This window comes from Rhinolophus hipposideros (assembly GCF_964194185.1).
Source record: "Rhinolophus hipposideros genome assembly, chromosome: 8".
NCBI lineage: Eukaryota > Metazoa > Chordata > Mammalia > Chiroptera > Rhinolophidae > Rhinolophus > Rhinolophus hipposideros.
This window is the reverse complement of record NC_138054.1, coordinates 68,251,045-68,271,964: the sequence shown is the minus strand read 5'-3', so window position 1 is coordinate 68,271,964 and position 20,920 is coordinate 68,251,045. Positions and strand designations below refer to the sequence as shown.

The window sequence follows — 20,920 nt, the reverse complement described above, 5'->3', positions numbered from 1 at the left end:
AATCAGACATTTGAAACCCCAGGTACAGATAAGAAAACTGAAATTTGAAGATGTTAAGTAACTTGTTCAAGCCACATAGCAAGTAAATGTTAGAGCTGTGAATGGAAAGGTCTATCTGGCACCAAAACTCATGCTTGACCAGTGGTTCTCAACTGGGGGCAGTTTTGCCTCTTGGGGAACATTTGATAGGAGAGGCTGCTACCAGCATCTAATTGGTGCCGCTAACCATCCTAATACACAGGAGAGCCCCTTACAACAAAGAATTATTCAGCCCACTTCTAGAAGGATAGGGGGTTTCATGTTTTGCCCTCTTCAGATTCCATGACAAGTAAGGGTTAACCTACTATGAAATCGTTCTGCCTGGGGAAGCTTCATGGTTTTCCTCCTTTTTTACAAAAATTAGTTAAGAAATAGTGTTGGTTCCAAGAGTGACATACAGATCTGTTGGATAAAGTCGGGATCTTGGTGAACTAATTTGAGTCAGTGGCTGGAGAATTCTCTCCATGCTTGGCCAGTCCCCACCCTACGCTGCCACAAGGCTCCTGCTGTGGAAATCAATCAGCTGTGTATCTCTAGCTGCTTCCTGTAGGGTGTGTTATGGAATGGCATCAGCCCCTGCACCAGCTGGGAGTACTGATCTTAGCGTGATTTTATCAAACTCTGTCTCTTTTGAGACAACTTGCTGCTGGGAACAAAGGATCCTCTGTTCAAAATGCAGAGCTAGTGTGATTGGACAGTCAGCATGTACGCACACGGTTCCCACGGAAGAAGCAGACATCAAATATGCTGTAGCCGTGTAAAACTTGGGCTTCCGAGGTAGTTTTCCTTTGGCCTTGGTCTGTTCACCCTGATTGCTGCGAATGGTTATCCTCCCTCCAGATCACTGCAGATGGCTCTTCTGATCCGGTGAATTAAATGGTGGTGTCCGGGCAGAACTGATCTGTATCGCTGCCTTCAGGCTTTTCCTTCTCCATTCTTGGAAGCTATACTTTTTTTATCTCCACTATCTTTCCAGTCTTATTTCCTATATAACCATCCACTCCGTCCTCTTATCCCCAAAACTGTCTATATATTTTAGCTGTTTGATTTCTGTCCATACCTGAAGGCTTAGCACAAGTCCCGTATCTCCACAAAACCTTGGTCTCCGCAGCTCACGACCCCTGGTTACCTAAATCACTTCACATGTGTAACTTGTTTGGCCTTTGTTATACACTGCCTAATTTTAGCATTTTCTAGTATGTGCATTTGTCCCATCTCTCATCTCAATAAATCCATTTTTTTGTCTTTCAAAGTAGTTAGCATATTGGCATACATAGTGTTGGAGATTAGTGAATATTTGATTGAATGAATGCTCTTTATTTCTCATAAGCCATGTGAGTACTCAAAATTCTGTCTGTTCTGCAAGACTTGAGGTATATCCTTGTTTGTCCTCGGAAATTCTAATCCTAGTCCGGATTCCTCAGCTCTCCATCTTGCTTCTGGGCTCCTTTTCTTTACTCGTTAGCATAGGTTAGAGGAACACAGTTTAATTTCAGTATTAGCTCGAACAAAGCAAAACTAAAAAAGAAATTTGCTACTTCAGATGTGCTTGAAGAAAGCTAGATTCTGAAATACTGGTTTGTAGTTAGTTCCCTATCACTTTAGAGCCATTGTCATTTACTCGGTCAGTTAGTAGCTAAGAGTCTCCGTCTTCATTCAGCATGGTGTAGTGGAAACAATTGAATAGGAGTATGAGTCAGAAATATCCAGCTTTAAATTCTGGCTCTATCATTTACTCCCTGAGTGACTTTGGGGGAAATTACTTAACCTCTGTATAGTTACTTCACCTATAAAATGTGAACAATGGTAAATCATATATTTAGGGTTTTTATAAGAATTGAATAAAGTGATGTAGATGAAAGCACTAGGCATATATTAAGTGCTCAATAAATGATAATATACTTTTATTTTAAAAAGATTATCCAAATATACCAATTAGAATTTTATGAAGTATTTTATATTAATAAATAGGGAAAGTATGCCCCCTGTGCCTAGGGATGATCATTCTCCAGAAGACTTGATCTAAGGCCCATCCCAAGATTAGATTCATTATTTTCTTCTTGGAAAAATAGAAATGAGGATAAAGTAAAGTTAGTTTGATGATAGCAGTGAAACAAATAGATGGGCAGACATCTTCCCTGAACAGTTTTTGTGGGGAACAAGTGTTAGGGCTTGTTTCTAACCCTAGAGCAGCAATGCATAGGTGAGTTTACATCATGACTGTGTAACACAGCTTTAAATATACTTTGTGTACACATATGTAGATGTATTACACCTGTTTGCTTATTTACTCATTAATTTCTAATTTATTCATTCATATCAGAATCCCACAGCCAGCAAGTTTTTCTGAGACGATTTTGACCTTGGCTTATGTGCTCTACAAATCAATGTTATTTTCATATCATCAACCAGAATTAACCAGAAGCCGTCACCAGCTCAGTGACTTCCCTAGTCATTCAGAGTTATCCATCGGATCAGTTTTAATGATCTCAGGGTCCTTGGCCTAATTAGCTTTTAACATAGACCATGTTTTCTTCCTCTGTTGCCATACAGTGGCAGCTTCCAAGGCAGCGTCTTTGGGAGAGACACTTCTTACTATTAATCAATCATGAATTAAGACATTGAGATGTTAAGGGGGAAAAATAGCTTAATTTTAGAGGAAAGCAGCTTAAAAACACAGATATAATTCATCTCCCTGCAAAACGCATATATTACATCAAGATGTTTTACAGAAAAGCTTAAATTCACAGTTTCAGCAGATATGTGCTTCTCATATTTGGTTATGAGTATATATGAGTCAGGGAAAGAAGATGGTAAGAATTCAAAGAAATTGAACTTATCTTAGGTCTTCTCTCCAGCTTGAATTCATTGCATCCATTCAAGTGAACTATTTAATATCTCTAACATCTTGCAATTCACTCCCAAAGGAAGAGCTCTGATTGTGGTCTAATTCTTCAAATTCAAGCTTAAATTATTTGTTTGTGATCAATGATAAGAATTGCTTTAGTAACAAAATGAAAGAGGCAGTTTTCAGAAATCTCTTTCCTCTGTATTATTTATAGTACTTCCTTTTCTAATACTGGAGAGAGGACCGTTGGAGCAAGATTCCTTGGGAGATTCAATCCAGGGATCTGTTTCGTAGAAACAACCAAGCAACTTTGTGAAGGTGTTAATTTGTGAAAATATGCAACCCTAGAACTAGAAAGACTACTCTCAGTCCCAAGCAAAAGCCCATATGGTCACTCTCTCAGGAAAGCCACCTCTGAACCACCAGGCCACACTGAGCCCCTTAACCCATGCTCTCATAGCAGTGTTGGCTTTGTTTTCAGAGTACTTATCACAATTGAAATGAATGTCTCCTCCGCTAGAATGTAGGCTCCGGAACTATCTTGCTCATCACTCTCCCTGAGTGCCTGGCATAGTTTAGGGCACATAGTAGGCCCCAATAAATACTTCTTGAATGAATGAAAAGAATCAAGGATACACCTTGTGAAATTACTTCCCTTAAGAGGACAGGAAGAGGAGCCCAAAGAGACATGACTGGCTAGAAGGGTGGCATCAGGATAGCACAGTGTTGTGGAAGCCAAAACAACAGAGCCTCAAGAGGAAGGGAGGACCAATACTTACCTTCTCACCACTGCTTATCCTTAACCCCTACAATCTGATCCAGCGCCCATCACAGCGCTGAAACTCTTACCTTGGAAGTATTCACTGACTTAGTTGCCAAGTCTAGTGGGTCTCACTTGTCCTCCTCCTCTGTTACGTAGTATTTCTTAAAACATTCCTGTCCGTTTACTCTCCTGACATTGCACTCGCTCCATTCTCTTCTCCGGCTGCTCTTTCTTTTTTGGTTTATATTCCTACCTCCCAAACATGTAGTTCCCAAAATTCTGTCATCTGCATTTCTCCACATGTAACCCCTGGGATGTCCAACCCCTCACTGTTCTATGGGAGAAGGCTTCCAAATCTTTATCTCTACTCCAAACTTCAATCTTTTGTGTGAGGGGCCTTTATGGACACCTCCACATGGGTAGCTTTTGAGTATGTCCACTCAGAATGCTCTAAATTGAACGTGTTATCTTATTCAAATATTTTCTTCCTCCCTGATGCCGTTTTATAATATTACTATGCCCTTAGGAATCCAGGAGTAATACCACAGCATTATTTTAAATTTATTTTCCCCCCTAACCTCTACCTTCCTATCTGGTCAGTTGTGAATTACAGATATCCTACCTCTGCAATTCCTTTCACAACCCCCTTTTCATTTTCACAAGTTCAGGCTTTTGTTACCTCTGCTTAAACTGTATAATTCTCCTAACTGATTGCCCCAACTTCAGTCTTCCCATCTACAATTTATTCTATGCATATTGAGACCAATGCAGCATCTGCAGACCTAGGCTCAAATTCTAAGAGTCCAGGAATTGTTACTTTGAACAAGTAAGTTTACCACCCCAAGTTTCATTTATAAATTAAGGATTTGGATTTTTAAATGAGATAATGTATATTAAATTGCAGTTGAATGAGCACCCATTCCCAAAGTCTTAGGAAATTTTCCACACACCACTCAATAACTCTTATGTAAACTTACCAGGGGTAATACCCTGGTAAGTTTACATAAGTAAATCTTGGGGTAGTAATGATTTTCTGAATAAAGCATAAATTCTTTGGCTTGGTATTCAAGGACCCTGGTAAACTGGCCTTGAGCTGCTTAATCATTCTGACCTTCCACTTTTCCTTTTCATATACCCTGTACTTAAGCCACACTGACTTGGAATTTGCTTATTTAGGGTCCCTGCCTTTTTAGGTTTCCTGCCTCTAGCCCTTTGCTTAGAAATTCTTGTCTTCACCACCTCTGTATGTACAAGTACAATGACTAAACATGGTTCCCTCCACAAAGCCTTCTCCGGCTCCCCCTGCCTTCCTTCCTCGCACTCTTTTGTTAGGTCTTTTCTAACTCGCAAAGCCCCATGCTTTGTCATCACCACTGTCTTGGTGAGTGGCTAAAAAGAGGGATTAATACACTGTCTTTTAGAAAGTCTACAAGCAGGAAAGGGCTTACAGGGGCCATGAGAGTTCCTGCAGAGTGTGTTGAAAGTTTCTTCATGTTTCAGGATTATGTGAGAGCTCAAATAGTATCAAAATACTTAGTATCCCATTTAAAACAAGATTCACATCTTGCTGTACTGCTTAATGAGCCGCTCAGTAGCCATTTTTATATAATAAAAGCACCAGAGGATGGTAGTGACTGATGTCCAACAGGTACAAATTAGTACTGTGGAGTTTCCACTTGCCACTAAATAAAAGCTTGTAAAGTCTAGAGATGTGAGATAAAAAGTATTTTGTAATATTTAAAACGTGCAAGATCCAACCAGTCTTCTGTATCCTCTTCTTAGTCAGAACTAATCCTCTAGGAGAGGGGATGGATGAAAAGGCATTATAGAACCTGAGGAAGTGTGGATCTGAGGTCTCCAGATTTTCCTAGGGGTCTAGTGGTTTAAGTCAGGAGCAGACAAAGGCAAAATGCCAGGTCCAAAACTTGGAAAGGGAGCTGTGTTAGGGTGTGAAGCGACTCTACCAGGCTGTCTTTAATTAGGAAGACAGCAGGAAAGGCCAGGATTGTTCTTTCTTTTAAGTTCACTGAAGGAAAATCGGAAACCAAATTCTGTTCTCAGGAATTTCTAAAATGAGTAGAGAATTCTTTGAACTCTGTAATCAGCTAACTGGAAACTAATTTGAAATTTGGCTTCAGCACATACATTTGTGGTTATAGGAGTAGGGGAAGCATGTGAAGTGGTTCTCTGGAGCTCCCTGTACTTCTCTTTTAAAAAGTTTACACACAGCATGTGAAATGAACAGATGCTTTTTTGTTGTTGTTGGAGCTATCGGGGTAACAAGAGGCTGAAAGCTGTATCAGGTATTTATTTCAGTCACTGCAGTGGCCATTGGCAGAGTTCCACATACCAAAACTGAGGAGAAACTCAGGAACAGATAAAAACTAAGACATGGAGGAAAGAGACATTGTGCTGCTTCTCTTGATTTCTTTCTAAATGATAAATAAAAAGGCGAAGCACTCTTTGGCTTCTTTTTTGAGGTAGAGTATTGAATAACTTTAGGTAATCCTTTCTTTAAGGTTGTGTTTGAACTTTTTGGAGGAGGTTTCTCTGTAGTACTGTCCTAATGCTTTAGTCAGGGAGTGTGACTGAAGCTGAAAAGTAGTTTGAATTCGAACTTCATAGTTGCTAAAATGCTCCATTTATTTATTTTATAATCTGGAACATTGATTGGTAAGAGGGGTGAGAATAGGGTAGATAGGTGTGGGGCGGGATTAGGAGAAGACTGAATTGATTGGCACCTGACGTGGTGAGCAAACAGGAAAGGAATTTCCGCCCAGGAGGTTTGTGATTCCACATCAAGATCATTCTTTATAATAGAATAACTACCCACCCTTAGTCCAGAGCCAGAATTCCTCAGATTCTTCCAACCAGAGGGGCCCTGGTACAGCAAACAGTCTGTTAAGATATCTGAACACTTAAGTGTGTTTGGCCAGGGAGATTTGCTAGTGAAATTGATCTTGCCTTCCCTAGGTTTTTCCGGTTGTACTGAATAATTAAAGGAAAATTAAAACCTGGATTCCCTGAAATGTGAAGTATCAGATCTGTAAGTTGATCAACCCTTAGGATCACAGTATGTCAGAGTTAGAAGGGATCTTAAAATTCATTCTGAACAAACTGATAGAGGATTTGTGAATCTGTTTCCCTAAATCTCTGCCAAGTGATTGCTTGAATTCCTGCTCAGACACCTCCACGGTCAGGAATGTCATCACTTTAGGGGACACCCTCTTCTTTGGACAGCTGTGAGAAAGCTCTTTGTTGGTTCCGAATCGGCCTTTGGATCTTAGTGTGCCAGCTTAAAGAGACACCCAGAACAAGCTTCCTTCCTCCCACGTCCCAGTGCTCCAGATACTTCTTGTTGATCAGATTGCCTGGAACCTTCTCTAAATCAAGCATTCTTGGTTCTTTCTGCTGTTTATTCCTCAGAAGACAGGGGTCTGGTGTCTTGCAGTACAGGCCCAGGAAGACTCAGGATTCTGGGCAGCGCCTTTAAAATTTCAGAACTAAAGAATATTAAAGTTAGAAAGGCTGTCAAGACACCATCTAGTCTGCAACCGCTCCCCCCCCCCCCCCCCCCCCCCCCCGCCGAGTTTACAGCTGGGGAGAGAGCCTTTGGGATTTGAGTGGGCTCAGTTGATCAGCAGTTTCTTTCCAAGTGAGAAATGGAGTGTAAATCATTTTGCCAATGAAAGGCCTTTTAGTTTAATTCTGATTTCAGTCCTCATTTTCACCAAGGACCTCTCTGGCTCAAGTAAGCCTAAGGCTCAGCTCAGGGTTTCACTGCCAGATCTCCATACACCAACTATTGGCTTCACTTGCTATGTATGTAAAGGATAGAGATAACTTTTCCATAAGTTTGACCATCTATATTGACCATATAGTCCAAGAGAGATTCAGAAATGTTCATTGAATTATTTCCTTCCCAAATGACCATCACAGAAGGAGCAGAGTATTGCACCCCTTCAGAAATGTAGCTGTCTCTGGTGGACGACAGTTTACCGGGTTGCCCTTTGTACTTTCTTTGTTTAACAGTTACCAGGTGACTACATGGCTTTTCTGAAAGCCAAAAAGCTGTGGACTGGATTGTGGGCCACCTTTCTCTAGTATTTTGTCTTAAAACTTGAAATACAGACTCATGCTTTTCAGCTGGCCCCAAGGAGGCTCAGGTTTCCTTGGGTGTGCACAGCAATAAAGGAGCCCAGGTGTTTGGGCGTGGGGCACTGCTGCTGGCATCTCCACTGCCCCTCCCCCCAACTCCTATTCCTCAGTCATTGACACCGCTCAGGTCTGTGGGCAGAGAAATCCTGGTGGGAAAATGGACCAAGACCTGATGAATGTGAGAAGGGGGAGAGAGAAGGTGCCTGGAGTTTATCCAATAACTTGGTATCTGAGCGTGACCAAATTCCTTCGGACACCCGGAAAGTGCCGAGTTAAAGGCTGGGGTATTCTTGGGCCCAGTAGGGGCGCGCTAAAGGTGACATTGGGGGGACTCCGACAGCCTTTGGCGGCAGAGCTAGGCAAGCGTCCGCTGCAGCCGGCGCGACCGTTCTGGCAGATGGGGCCCCGAGTGGCCCTTGCCAGACAGAATCTGCTGGCTGGAGGAGGCGGGGGAAGTCCTTCTGGGTTCACTCGTCCTTGGGCTGGGCTCCTAGCCGGGCGGGTTGGGACACAGCGGGGGCGGCAGGGGGCCGGGCCGGTGGGAGGAGGGCGGGGCTTTCCTTTGTCAGGGGATTTGCGCCGCGCGGCTGAGACTCGCGCGGTACCGCTCCCCTCCTCCCGCCTGCTCGGGGGCGTGGCTTTCCCCGGAGCCCGGGGCGTGGGGGCGTGGGGGCGCGGGTTTGAGCCTGGCGGCTGGCGCCGGGGCTCCCTCGCCTGAAACCCCGCAGAAGCCCCTCCTTCGCCGCCTCGGCCGCCAATCCTCTCCGCGGCCTCCTCCCTCTCCGCTCCGGTTGCTCCTTTTCCCTGCCCCCGCCCGGGCTCCGCCCCCGCCCTCCTCCCTTGGGCTCCGCTTCGCGCTCCCGGGCTGCCAGGGGGGCTGCCCGGGCGGGGCGGTGTGGCGCGGGAAGGGGAGGAGAGCCGCCCGCCAGCCCAGCACTTCCAGTGAGCGGCGGGCGAGCGGGCTGCGCGGCGCGAGGGAGGAGGGCTCGCCCCCACCCGGCCCGAGCGGAGCCTTTTGTTCCCAGCCAGAAGTTTGCATGCCGGGACCGTGACAGCTGCGGGCGGGGAGGACGGCGGGGCCGGCAGCGGTGGAGAATAGAGGCGGCTGCTTGACATGCAGCCCACGGCGCGGCGACTGCGGGCCGGGGACTGGCGGCGGCGGGGGAGGCAGCGCCCACAGCTCGCGGGACTCAGCTACCGGAGGGACAAACTAACTTCCTGAGCGCGGGACCGGAGGCCGGCGCGGCCCGGAGCCACCTGCCAATCTGCGGTGAGGCAACCCTGGCCCTCCGGGCGCGCGACATGGCGCGGGGGAGTAGGCCGCGCTAAGCGAACCCTCCCGACAGACCCTCGGCCTCCGCTGCAGCTTGCGGGCCTGGCGAGGCCCGGCGCCGGGCTCCACTAGCCTTGTTTTGCGGTCACGGCGCTGGGCTGTTCTGGGAGCCACAACAATGCCATGATGTTTTGGAGACAGGAAGCCCCAAGCTGGCCCCGAATGAAGGACTTCCTGTGTTTAAAGTTGCAGGAATATCCGCCGACCAGCCCAGTTCAAATGCAAACACCCGAACTAGGAAGGACGAATGGCTAATTCAGACCAGCTGGACTCTCCATGGCTGGAACTGAGGATAAAATGAAAGGAATTCTTAGGAGCTTGGGCCATACATGGAGGCTAGAGTGGCTGTGCCATTGTTGTTAAAGGACGCAATCGGTATCAATTCTCTGCTTCCTACTATGGGTGAAAAGTGAGTGGAACTGGATACTGAGTAAGACTTGTCAGTGTCGGATGATATTTTTTTTTTAATTGACTAAATTAGAGCAGTGCTCTTTAAAAAACCCAGAAGCCATACGAGGAATTATTTTCTGTTTGTTGATTAAATTATACCACTTACCTGCAACTATGAGGCTGCTAGCCTGTGAGGAAAACGCTGTTCCTCCAAGAGCTGCCCCTAGAATGGTTTCAGAGCGGGACTTGCAGGCCTTTCTGGAGGGCAAATCCAGTTGGCGGTTTGGGGTTATGAACATGTAAAGGGATTTTTAATTTATGCAGAATGCATTTTGAAGGAACTCTTGAAAGACTTTTAAAAGGTTGATAGTTCATCTTGATTGAAAAAGTATGGGTAAACCACTCAGCAGGCCAGACTGTCTAAGGCAGAACCCCACCTGCCTAGGGAAAGGAGAGGAAGAGGATGGTTATATAGAGGATTGCTATGTTCCACAGCGGTCTATATATGATACAATGAGGATAAATGAACAAATTGACCAGGGGTCAAAGCTTAATCAGACTTCAAAAAGCACCATGGAAAAGATGGAAGGAAGTACTATATCCAGCAATGGTACGTTAGGAGCGGCATCTAATGTTTTTGAGTCTAGAGCACCAGAAGGCAAAAAGCTGGATGAGAGAATAATATTTGATGCACTGAAGCTAAGCAGTGATGTTCAGAAGTCAGCACCTGTGCCACCCAGACGGCGACCAAATGCAGAACGCAAAGACAATGTTAACAGGCGATCGTGGAAGTCCTTCATGCCACCCAATTTCCCAGAATTTGCAGAGAGGATGGAAGCGTCTCTCAGTGAAGTTTCAGAAGCTGGTGCTTCCAATCCTTCCTTGCAAGAGAAGAAGGAATCCAGTTCTGCGTTCACAGGAAGTTCTGGTCATTTGGACCACAGGGAACCTCAGTCAGAGTCAGTAACTCTGGAGCATGTGTCCAAATCCATAGGTATTCCAGAAGCACAGGATGTGAAAAACTTAAGTGGAGACTGCCAAGACTTCAGATTGCAGCAGCACAAAGAGAGCGCTCACCATGAATTCCAGCCTCTAGAATCAGAATCTGCAGCAGCAAGTGGTAACACAGATGTAATGCAGGAACACAGATTCTCAAGTGCAACCTGGCCCAGAGCCATGAAAAGTTTGGCTAAGGGAGGCTTCAGCGAGAAGCTGCACCCCCTTGGGGACACAGCTTGCACTGTGGAAATGCCACCTCTCTCCCCTTGCCTCAGTGAAGAGCTGTTGGATCCAGAATTGCATGTTTTCATAACCCCCAGCCTGAGAGAGAAAACAGAGTCTGAACTAAAGTTTGAGGAGGATGAGCGATGGATCATGATGGAGGCTGAGGAGGAGTGGGAGGAAGAGAAACTGTCAGAGAGAGGAAAGACTTCTCTAATGGCAGATGAGAAAAAGAACAGCCTGACAGATACTTTTGAAGAAAGACAACGCATAAACACTGTAGCATTGGTGGAGGATGGAGCCAGCTGCTCAGCTGCTGTCTTGGGGACTTTTGACCACCTAGCTCTTAGTCGGATCTGTTGCTCTGATGACCTACAGCCAGCTAAGGACCATCTGGCTTCTGTTGTCAAGGATACGTCTCTTAATTACGGTTGTGTTCTCACAGGTGAGAGTGCAGTAGGTGAGCTGAAAAACAGATCTGCCCAGGAGCTAGAGGGTCTTGTTTTCAATTTAGAATACACTGTTGGTCCTGCCGATTCAGAGCAGCTCTCTGACACAGATTCAGTGCAGATGTTTCTTGAACTTGAAAAAGAGTGTTTATGTGAAGAAGGAGTAACTCCTCTAGTTGAGCTGGAAAACCAAGCCTCTTCTGAAGGGCTGGCCCCATTCCAGGATGCAGAACATTCACTGGTAATTAGTCGTTTTCCAGGGGCTGCCTTAGAAAAGGAACATACAGGCCTTTTAAATATAAGGATAAAGGACTGTGATACTGGATTGGATTGTGAATATTTTAATGCCCTGGATTCTTCTCAGGTGCCTAGTGCTGTGGAACATACTGACCACTCTGATACCATGAAGGACACTTCCACTGTTAGTGAGGAGAAGTGTAAAAAAGTGCCTTTTAGCCCCACAACTGAAGGGGAATTTAAGTTCAGACACCCCGCTGATCTGGAGTCCCCAGGAAAGCTGGACCCAGGAGGGTTGCCCGACTCTGATCGCAGGGCTTCTCATGAAGAAAACTTAACAGCCTTCGAAGCTGAGCTGGCCAAAGAAAATGGCAGTTTGTCCCAGGTAGACTGCAGTCAAACTGAGGGGAATGTTGAGTGTGTTGAGAGGGTTTCCCTCAGTTCTACTTTTAGCTATGAACTAACAGATGTTACCTCAGGATCTGAAGCAGAGGTGTTGTCGGATGGTTCCCTTTTACTAACAGATGAGATTCATTTAGAAAGTGAGGAAGGAGCTACTAATCAAGAAAAAAACAGTCTGACTTCCTCGGGAAATGTGTTTCCTTGTGAATTGTCCATGGAGAAAGTTTATGGTGAGGCGCAAGAGCTAGGTTATGAAGCCCAGCATTTGGAAGATCGAGCCCCAGCATATTTTCTTAGCGACTCCCCAGAGCAGGTCGTCCAGGATCACCAGAGGAAGTCCCCAGAGTCAGAGATTCTGAGTCTGCACCTGCTGGATAGAGGATGGAGACACAGCAGTGATGGCGAGGAAACTGTGAATGACATAAAGCCTAAGCTGCATGTGACCTTGGTGAAGGGAGGGGAGACAGAAATGACAGATTCCGATTCATTGCTAAATATCTTTCTGGAAGAACGAGTTACCAAGGCTGGTAATACTGAACCAGTTTTGGAGGAGTGGCTACCCATCCCACAGAAACCTGCCCCAGCTGCTGCAGTGTGCACTAGACAAGATGCCCTCGATGCTGCAGTGCCCGCCCCAGAGGGGCCTGTTACAGCTGCTGTTCCAGTGCCCTTTCCACAGGAGGACATGCCAGGTGCTTCAGTGGTCACCATAGAGGCACATGTTCCAGCTGCTTCAGTGGTCACCATAGAGAAAGATGTTCCAGCTGCTGCAGCATCAGCCCCACAGGGGGCTGCTGCCCTAGCTGTTACAGTGCCTGCTTCGGAGGGGACTGTTCCAGCTGCTGCAGTGTCCACCACAGGGGGTGACATCCCAGAGGGCTCTGTCACCCCAGCTGCTGCAGTGCCCACCCCAGAGGAGCCGGCAATCCCAGCTGCCTCAGTGCCCATACCCGAAGAGCCTGCAGCCCCAGCTACTGCAGTGCCCACCTCAGAGGAGCTTGCAGGCCCCACTGCAACAGTGCCCACCTCAGAGGAGCCTGAAGCCCCCGCTGCCACAGTGCCCACCTCAGAGGAGCCTGAAGCCCCAGCTACTGCAGTGCCCACCCCAGAGGAGCCTGCAGCCCCAGCTACTGCAATGCCCACCCCAGAGGAGCCTGAAGCCCCCGCTGCCTCAGTGCCCATCCCAGAGGATCCTGCAGCCCCCGCTGCCTCAGTGCCCACCCCAGAGGAGCCTGAAGCCCCCGCTGCCTCGGTGCCCACCTCAGAGGAGCCTGCAGTCCCCGCTGCCTCAGTGCCCACTTCAGAGGAGCCTGCAGCCCCCGCTGCCTCGGTGCCCACCTCAGAGGAGCCTGCAGCCCCCGCTGCCTCAGTGCCCACTTCAGAGGAGCCTGCAGCCCCAGCTGCCTCGGTGCCCACCTCAGAGGAGCCTGAAGCCCCCGCTGCCTCGGTGCCCACCTCAGAGGAGCCTGCAGCCCCCGCTGCCTCGGTGCCCACTTCAGAGGAGCCTGCAGCCCCCGCTGCCTCGGTGCCCACCTCAGAGGAGCCTGCAGCCCCCGCTGCCTCAGTGCCCACCCCAGAGGAACCCGCAGCCCCCGCTGCCTCAGTGCCCACTTCAGAGGAGCCTGCAGCCCCAGCTGCCTCGGTGCCCACCTCAGAGGACCCTGCAGCCCCAGCAGCCTCAGTGCACACCCCAGAGGACCCTGCAGCCCCTGCTGCCTCGGTGCCCACCCCAGAGGACCCTGCAGCCCCAGCTGCCTCAGTGCACACCCCAGAGGAGCCTGCAGCCCCAGCTGCCTTGGTGCCCACCCCAGAGGACCCTGCAGCCCCAGCTGCCTCAGTGCACACCCCAGAGGAGCCTGCAGCCCCAGCTGCCTCGGTGCACACCCCAGAGGACCCTGCAGCCCCCGCTGCCTCAGTGCCCACCTCAGAGGAGCCTGCAGCCCCAGCTGCCTCAGTGCCTGCTATGGAAGAAGTGTTCCCTGCTGGTGTGCCCATCCTGGGAAATACTGCCCACACTGATACAGTACCTATCTCAGAGGAAGGAACTACTGTTCTAGAGGAGGGTTCCCCTGCTGGAATGTGGATCAAGGAAGACCTTGATTCCCCAGCATTTGGAATGAAAGAGGTGACTGGCTCTGTGCTGCTTGGGAAAGTGCCTCTGGCTGCAGCTGATGGATTAAATTCAAATGAGGTAATTGTTGCTCATTTTGTGGGGTAAGGATCTGCAGAGGAAAGTGAGATTTGCAAGTTCTCTGACTTGGTGATTAGCACGGACACAGATAGTACTTCCCTTGGTTCTCTTTGGGGCATCTGGGCTTTTCTGGTCTTTCTGTCGAGTTTATGGGAGGGAAATATGTTTTACTTCCATGTGGCAAAAGACTTTGTAATTCATATTATGCTTTTTATTCAGAGGTAACCCAAGCACAAGGGAAACAGGGATGTAAACAGTCGTTGGTTTACATTTTGACAAAGATTACTAGCAAGAAAGGGTGATTCTACTTTTGAAATTATAGTACGTACGTTCTTGCCTCAATCAAGAGGCTGCTCGTTCCTGAAACTAATAAATAAATAAATAAATAAATAAATAAATAAATAAATAAATAAATAAATAAAAGGGGGGAAAAAGGCTGCTCATTGATCAGCATGTCAGCAGTCTGGTGGAGACTAGCCTGTGAGCTTTGGAGTGAGACCGGGGAGACTTCTAACCACTCTGGGAAAATCACATGTCCTGAGTCTCCAGTTTTCTCCTTTGGTAAGGCAGAACCCTGTGAGGGTTGTGGGGATAAGGTGAGACAACCCATTGAAAGCACCGAATGTGTACGATTTCAGTCACTGTCAGCTTCCTCCCACTTTCCCTTTCAAATAGACATATGGTGCTTAGTTGAGAGAATTCACCAAACCAGGTTGAGTGAACGCAATATACAGATGTGTGAATAACAGCTTTTTAATACAAATGTGTGTTTCTTAAAGCCAGAATGAGCCTGAATAATGTTCATGAAAAAGGTATTTTAGTTGTCTCGTAAAACCTTGTGTCCTGAACCAAGTCACTTTCCTTTCTTGTACTTCTTGTTTCTTAATTTATAAAATGAGGGAATTGGGCTAAATGTCCTCCTGGGTCTCTCTTAGCTCCAAGATTCTAAGATTCTTAATATTAGAGAAGAGAGACTATGGTAGGAAGCTGTGGGGAACAAGTGTTCACATCGCTGAGCACTCTTAGTGAGAGGGATTTGAGATCAGTAGGTTTCTGTAGTTCACTGTCCTGGTGTCATTTGGTCAGCGGTAAGGAGTGGAGTGAGGAGTTAGGAGTTGAATCAAACCTAATATCTTTAGAGGTTACTGAGTGCGGAGGTGGTTTTGCTTTTACACCATCCCCAGGACCTTTGTCATAGTAAGCACTTACTCGTGACTTGACTTGACTGACAGGGTGAATATCAGTCTCCTGACTATCCATGAATGCTACACGATAGGTTCTCTCATCCATCCCATGGCAGAGCCTTCCAGGGCAGCCTTAGCTGGCGAAAGGACCAGTTAAACATGTAACTACCAGCAACGAAAAATCATTTGATTGTGGGTGGGCCATAACCTGCCCGTTTTGCCATAGCTCTTCCTCCTCCTCAGCAGAGTGGTGGTGTCACCATAGGTCTCACCAGTTATTTTGTAATGTAGCATCCCATCAAATTAGAGTGTGTAACCTTTCTGATTGATGGATTGGATTCAGTTTTCTGAATTTTAGTGAATTTTAGTGGGATTGACACCAAGATCCCAGTAACCTGTCCAAAGTCACTGACATTCTTGATTATACAGAATATTTCTAGTATAAAGCCTATGGCAATAATCAGTGAAATACAGGAATTAAATATATAAGGAGCCAATCAAATCTGCATAAAGGAAAAAAATTTAGGAAAACCCTGAATTTTTATCAGACTCCGGGATCTCTGTTTCCCCATCTATAAAACTAGTAGATGGAGCTAGGGTAATCTCTAAGGATCCTTCCAGCTACAGGAGATAGTCATTTTATGACATATTTCCTGATATAAATGACAGGAGAAGGAAATAGTAGCCAAACTGCAAGGTAGTCCATCATCTTTGAAGTGTGGTTACCTTATGGCATATCTGGAAGCAAGATGTCTACATCTGTGTACAAAAGGAGAAATGTAAGCCACAGCCACAACCAGCACTGTTGACCAATAAGAATGTAGAGAGGCTATTTTGAAAATATCGAAACAAAACAAATATTATAGAAGTAACGTGAATATACATATTTTGCTAAATTCATGAAATATTAAGGGAAAAAAAGTTTTTCCAAGATGAGAAATATATGTATTTCTTCCTTCTAAAACGGTTCCTAGAGGCAATTGAACCTGTCATTTTTATACATAAACATTTAGAACTCGACAAGTGGTTATACCTAGAATGTGATTTAGAATGAACTGCTTTAGATCCTCTGTATGTGTGTACATATGTACAAATATACACATGTATACATGGTTAAAATAGATAAAAGCTTTCTAATAGTAATAACGAGACTTTGGTAGAAGAAGCAAAATGTCAATTTGTTAGCTGTTTCTAGCGTGGGATCCTAAGCCCAATGAGAGCAGTCTGGTTATTTAAACAATCTTCTCACTTATAGACTTCCTTCATCTTACTTCCAATCACTGGGGAAGGAAAAACAAAAACCTTTTGTATAATAAACAGCTCTTTAAAATCTGGCCCAAAAAAAGTCTCTTAAAACAAAAATTGGGGAGCCCAGCGATCTGAGTTCAGTGTTTGAATGCTCAGCTAATCAGCAGAACCTTCATGGATTTGTTTGCTTTCCATAACACCATTTCTGTACAAGGATTCGTTTATTCATTGCATAAATATTTATTGAGTACCTACTCTGTGCCAGGTACTGGGGCTCCTGCAGTGAATAGAGTTGGCATGGTCCCTGCCTTTGTGGAACTTGTACTACAGTGGTGGGGGGGGTGGCAGACATTAAGCAAAAATGACACAAATATAAAGTTACAAATTGTCGCAAATGCAATGATAAGAAATAATGGAGGTATTTAATTTCAATTTTGTGGAGTGAGGGAAAGGATTTTAAAACTGAAACCTGAAGGATAAATAGAAGTTACTTAGGCAGAGTCAGAGGGAAGAACATTCCAGACAAAGGAAATGGAAGCTGGGAAGAACTTGGCATGTTAGAACTAAAAGAAGGCCAAGTGGCTAGACCACAGTGGCCGAGGGTTCCAGAAGAGTGCCTTGAAGTAAATCTAGAGAGGTAGGCAGGGGCTCGATGATGCAGGGACTGAGAAAGATATCCTCAAAAGGATCTGTAACTAAAAAACTATGAGAAGCTATTGAAAGATTTTAAGTAGGGGAGTGAAATGATTTCATTTACATTTTTTAAAAAATTACTCTCAAAGATAGAGAAAACTGGTCCACACTGACAGTAAATGTTCTCAACATTATTTGGAGTTTATAGATCTCAGATTTCTTTGTCTCTGTTTTGTTTGTTTGCATTGTGATAGATAATTGTCAAAAATGCAGAAAACACTGAATGGTTTGCAAATTTAAGAAAACATCACACTTGCTACTGTCTGTAGAATGGATTTGGGGATCAAAGACAGAGAGGCCCGTTCAGTTACTGCAGTTGTCAAGGAGGCTTGAACGAGAGGGATGTAAGTAGATGGGGATGAATTCAAGAAATTTTTTGGAGACAGAATCAACAAGACCTGATAATGGCTTTTATGTTGAGAGGGAGGGAGAGGAAGGTGTCAAGGATGGCTTCTAGGTTCTGGTTTGTACAACTGAGTGGCTGGGGACAGTAGTAAATTGTTGATTTAGGGAAGAACAGATTTGGGGGGAGAGGAAAGTAGGAAGTACTGTTCAATATTGGAATGGTTAAATTCGATATGCCTGTGATTCATTTGTACGGCAATATTAAGAAAGTAGTTGGAAATACAGTTGTAGAGACATAAGCATTTATCGTGGTTAACATTTAAAGACATAAGAATGGATGGAATTACCTAGAAGAGAGTATAGAAGGAGAAGAGGGCCCAGGACTGACATTCTGCCCATTTTCCTGCCCCCAAAAGACTAACATTTGGAGATCTAGAAAAGAAAAAGGAGGAGAGCAAAGGACATCAAAAAGGGATCATTCAGGATGAAAACTGGGAGAATGTGATATTACCAAAGATGAAAGTGTTTTAAGAAGTTCTTTGGAAATTTTCTGTTTTATGTCCCTGTTTTATCTTACATCTTCACAGTAATTTTTTCTGGGTTCTGCTCTGGGAAATGTCTGCCAGCACTGGTCAGTTAATAACATGGCACAGTCCCATTGAAATACTAAGGAGTAGGAAGTTTAATTTATCTGAAAGCACTGGGTTTGCAAAACAGCTTTATTTGGGAGTTGAGAAAAGGGAGCAAGTATTTTCAAATTTCTTTAACATTCTGTTTACTTATGTTCAAAATAAATATTTTGTGTATATTTAGAGGTGCTTTTCATATATTTTCAAACTTCTGCAAAAAGATGAGACAGATACCCATTCCCTATCACTGTAATCCATAGAGTGGAGGTGGGAAACGAATCTGATGCTTCTATAGGAAATGTTCATAAAGTAAATCCAAATTTTAAAAAAAGAATTAGCTTTATTATATTAAGGAGATCATTAAGCTATTTAAATATATTTTACTTTTCTGTGTCATATCGCTATCCAATAGAACTTCTGTCTTCATACAGCAGGTACTAGCCACACATGGCTGTTGACCACATGAAATGTGGCTAATGTGGCTGAGGAGCTGAATTTTTAGTTAATTTAAATAGCCACAGGTAGCTGCTGGCTACCATATTGGACAGCACAGAATGAATGTGAATGTCAGTCATGAGACACAGGATTTGATTATTGGTAAAAGCGGGGGCTCTTCAGTGGACTTGACATCTTCCCTCTGTACTTTTGACTCTTCTTTCTTTGCCTTTCCACCCCCCACCCCACCACCACCACCATTTTGTTGTTCCCCAGCAACTTAAAATATGGGAGCTGGGGTTCCCTTCCCACCCTGCTCTGATTTTTCTGAAGTGAAACATCTTTAATAGAAATTGAATCGTAGCACTTGTTTTTTCTGGGAACCATGTAGTTGGGGAAACAGTCATTTTTAGCTGAACTAACTGCCTTGTAGTGTTGCCTAACAAAATATGGTGTAATCAAATTATAGTATAACATGAAGCCCACTGGTAATTACCTTTGTAACCTTCTTTTTGCAGTGGTCTCTGGGGCTTTTCCTCCCTAGTAACTCACTTGTCCAGCCATAGACCATTCTTTCTAGAATCAGTTTCCTAATCCTAGTGTGATCTGTAGTCTCATAGGTCAAAATTAGTCTTACCCAAACTTAAAATTTTTTTTACATTTATTTTTGTCCTCTTTCGTTTTTTGTCATCCTTCAATCTTAATAGCCTCAGCTGTCTCACTGAAACTGAAGGAACTTTCTATGGAAGAAAAAAGAAGGGAAAAAGATCCAGACTAGTGGAATATGGCTGATTTATATCATCTGACAATGTAAAGAAATGTGATTTTAGGGACAAATATTTATTTCATTCTTTCCCTTAGAGTGGCAAAAGTACCATTCTCTTCTTGTTTTCTTTAGAAATTTCTAAGTCATAATGGAGCTTAACCTGGAGTAGAAAGAAACATGCACATTGTTTGTTACACTTTTTTCACATTTTAATTCTTTTGTAGTGAACATGGATACACAGTATCATTATTTTTAAACTGTTTCACATATATGTATATATATATCTGCATCTTACTCAGAGTATGTGTCTGAAATTGTTAAGGACATTTCCCGGAATCACTGGCCCGTTTCCTTTTGTAATCAGAGGAATACTGTTGCAAGATTATTGGCTGTGTGTGGTCTGGCCCTGGAACAGGATGGAGTTAAATGGCCACTTGGGGATTAAGCTATGAGGTTAGCATTTTTCACACTATTAATATGTTTGGGCTAATTGAGTTATCAGTCCTAGTCAGAGAAGAGCATTGCGTATATCAGTGGTCACTTAAAGCTGTTCCCCAAGGTATCATTCTTCCCTTTTAAGATTGAGGTACATCACACTTTTATGATATCTTGAGACTAATGCTTCTTTCTTATAGATTTTTGCATTAAAAATTAATGCAAACAGATTAAAAAAATAAAAACAAACCGTGAGTCGTTGGGTTAAAAATGTAAGTAGTGCCATAACTCGCTGTAATTACTTGTCCATGGGAGGCTGTATTGAAATATGAAACCACAAGTTTCCTTGATAGTTCCCTGTACAAATGGCTTGTTTCACTTTTATTCCTGGTCCTTCTTTGTTAAATCATAAATCTCCCAAGAATAACCAGTCACTGTGTGATATACAGGGTCTGATTGCCTTTGGATTAAGTCTTCTTTGGCTTACAATTATCTAGATGTTTCAGAAAGAACAGGTGGATCCTCTTCAAATGAAATTACAGCAGGTGAATGGACTTGGCCAGGGATTGATTCAGAGTGCTGGAAAAAACTGTGATGTGCAGGGTTTGGAACATGACATGGATGAGATCAATGCTCGGTGGAACACACTGAATAAAAAGGTAAATGGCATGCACGGGCGGCGGGGTCTGGGGTGCGGGCAGGCACGGTGCAGGTAACAAAATGTACTGGGAATGGCGAGCATAGAAAAGAGACACCTAAATTTAAGATTTCCTTGGAACCTGAAGGCCAATAACAATTTAGCAGTTGTAATCGGTAGATACGAAAAGGGGTCAGTAGTAATTTAAAAGCTCTCTGCATTCTCCTAATGAGCCTCTGTGTTTGTGATACAGGTTGCACAAAGAATTGCACAACTCCAGGAGGCTTTGTTGCATTGTGGGAAGTTTCAGGATGCCTTGGAGCCATTGCTCAGCTGGTTGGCAGACACTGAGGAGCTCATAGCCAATCAGAAACCTCCATCTGCTGAGTATAAAGTGGTGAAAGCACAGATCCAAGAACAGAAGGTAAGTGAGAATGTTGGGACAGTGAACTGTAACAGCCACAGGCAGTGGCAGACGACACATTTGCTCATAGTTTAAGGAGCATGTTCAGGAGTT

At 44.7% G+C, this 20,920-nt stretch overlaps 1 protein-coding gene across 21 annotated transcripts in view; it reads left to right on the top strand.

Moving 5' to 3' along the window:
- Window positions 1–20,920, top strand: part of MACF1 (microtubule actin crosslinking factor 1) — a 312,440-nt gene that overhangs the window by 241,390 nt on the left and 50,130 nt on the right. For 19 of the 21 annotated variants that reach the window (XM_081054961.1, XM_081054954.1, XM_081054959.1 and 16 more), the window contains 2 exons: window positions 20,264–20,425; window positions 20,657–20,827. In XM_081054961.1, the coding sequence (XP_080911087.1) occupies window positions 20,264–20,425; window positions 20,657–20,827 (333 nt within the window). Of the gene's footprint in view, window positions 1–8,755; window positions 14,032–20,263; window positions 20,426–20,656; window positions 20,828–20,920 lie in introns of those variants that run through there. The other 2 variants (XM_081054955.1, XM_081054962.1) reach the window with 1 other exon arrangement.